At 35.2% G+C, this 1,007-nt stretch overlaps 1 protein-coding gene across 1 annotated transcript in view; it reads left to right on the top strand.

Annotated features, from left to right (window-relative positions):
- Window positions 1-1,007, top strand: part of fras1 (Fraser extracellular matrix complex subunit 1) — a 242,457-nt gene that overhangs the window by 164,652 nt on the left and 76,798 nt on the right. Inside the window, exon 24 of the mRNA XM_016669157.1 lies at window positions 678-818. Within this exon, the coding sequence (XP_016524643.1) occupies window positions 678-818 (141 nt within the window). The remainder of the gene's footprint in view (window positions 1-677; window positions 819-1,007) is intronic.

Below are 1,007 nucleotides of genomic sequence, written 5' to 3'. Positions count from 1 at the left end.
GTTCAGCCTGTTCTAACTTGGTCAAGGAGTCATAATAGGTCACCTTTAAAAAAATTAGGCTTAGATTTATACAATGAGTGAATCCCAAAATGTCAAAATCAAGATTCATGGCTTTAAAGACTTATTAACTCATTACTACAATCCTAATCTAAGAAATTTCATAGTGGTTTGTGCGTATATGTGAGAACAGATCGACTTTAACCTGTGGAGAATGTATTGAGGACTCCAGGTTTTGGTTATACAATGACGTCTGTTCAATTCTCTGCTCACACAATGTCAACAACCATTCGGTGCATACATGCTTTATACAATAGATGAACCCATAGTTATGCTGCCAGGGGAGAAACTGAAGTTTGTGAATATTTACTCTAAGCATGGCTGAAATGCAGCTTTTTATGCCTCTTCACACTGGATGAAAAACAAGTTTTAGGAATCCTGACCAGTGATGTTCAATGTCGAGTCTGTGACACTTTGATGGGGAAAAATCTTTACATTGTGAAAATCTCTGAGATGGTTTATTTAAAGGTTTGCATCAGAAAGCTGCTCTCTTCTCCTTGGTTGCATCTGTTGTGCTGCATGTTTTCCACATGGAGCATTTATGTATATTTGTGCAGTTTGAGATTTTTTGGGATATCCAGTGACATGTTTTTCTCTTTTCGTATGTCTGTCTGTTTCAGGCTGTGACGATCACTGCGTGAAGTGCAACAGTCCTGGGAAATGTCTGGAATGCCAGCCTCCCTACGCCACTCTCCAGGGACAGTGTGTCCTGCAATGTGGCAGAAATTATTACCTGGATTCCTCATCACAAGTCTGCAAGTGTAAGAATCAACACTTTTAAATGTTTTTCAAATGCAATATAGCTTTACTTTATGGTTTTAGTGAATTACTTTAGGTTTGTGAATTAATTTTAGTTTTATATAGTTAATTTATTTTTCAACAATACAAATAAATAAATTTATACATATGGAATATTATTTTTTAAATATAAAAGTTTTTTTTAATATATT

Source organism: Poecilia formosa, unplaced genomic scaffold (genome assembly GCF_000485575.1).
Source record: "Poecilia formosa unplaced genomic scaffold, Poecilia_formosa-5.1.2 Scaffold20, whole genome shotgun sequence".
Taxonomy (NCBI): Eukaryota; Metazoa; Chordata; class Actinopteri; order Cyprinodontiformes; family Poeciliidae; genus Poecilia; species Poecilia formosa.
This window is presented reverse-complemented; position numbering and strand designations above follow the sequence as displayed.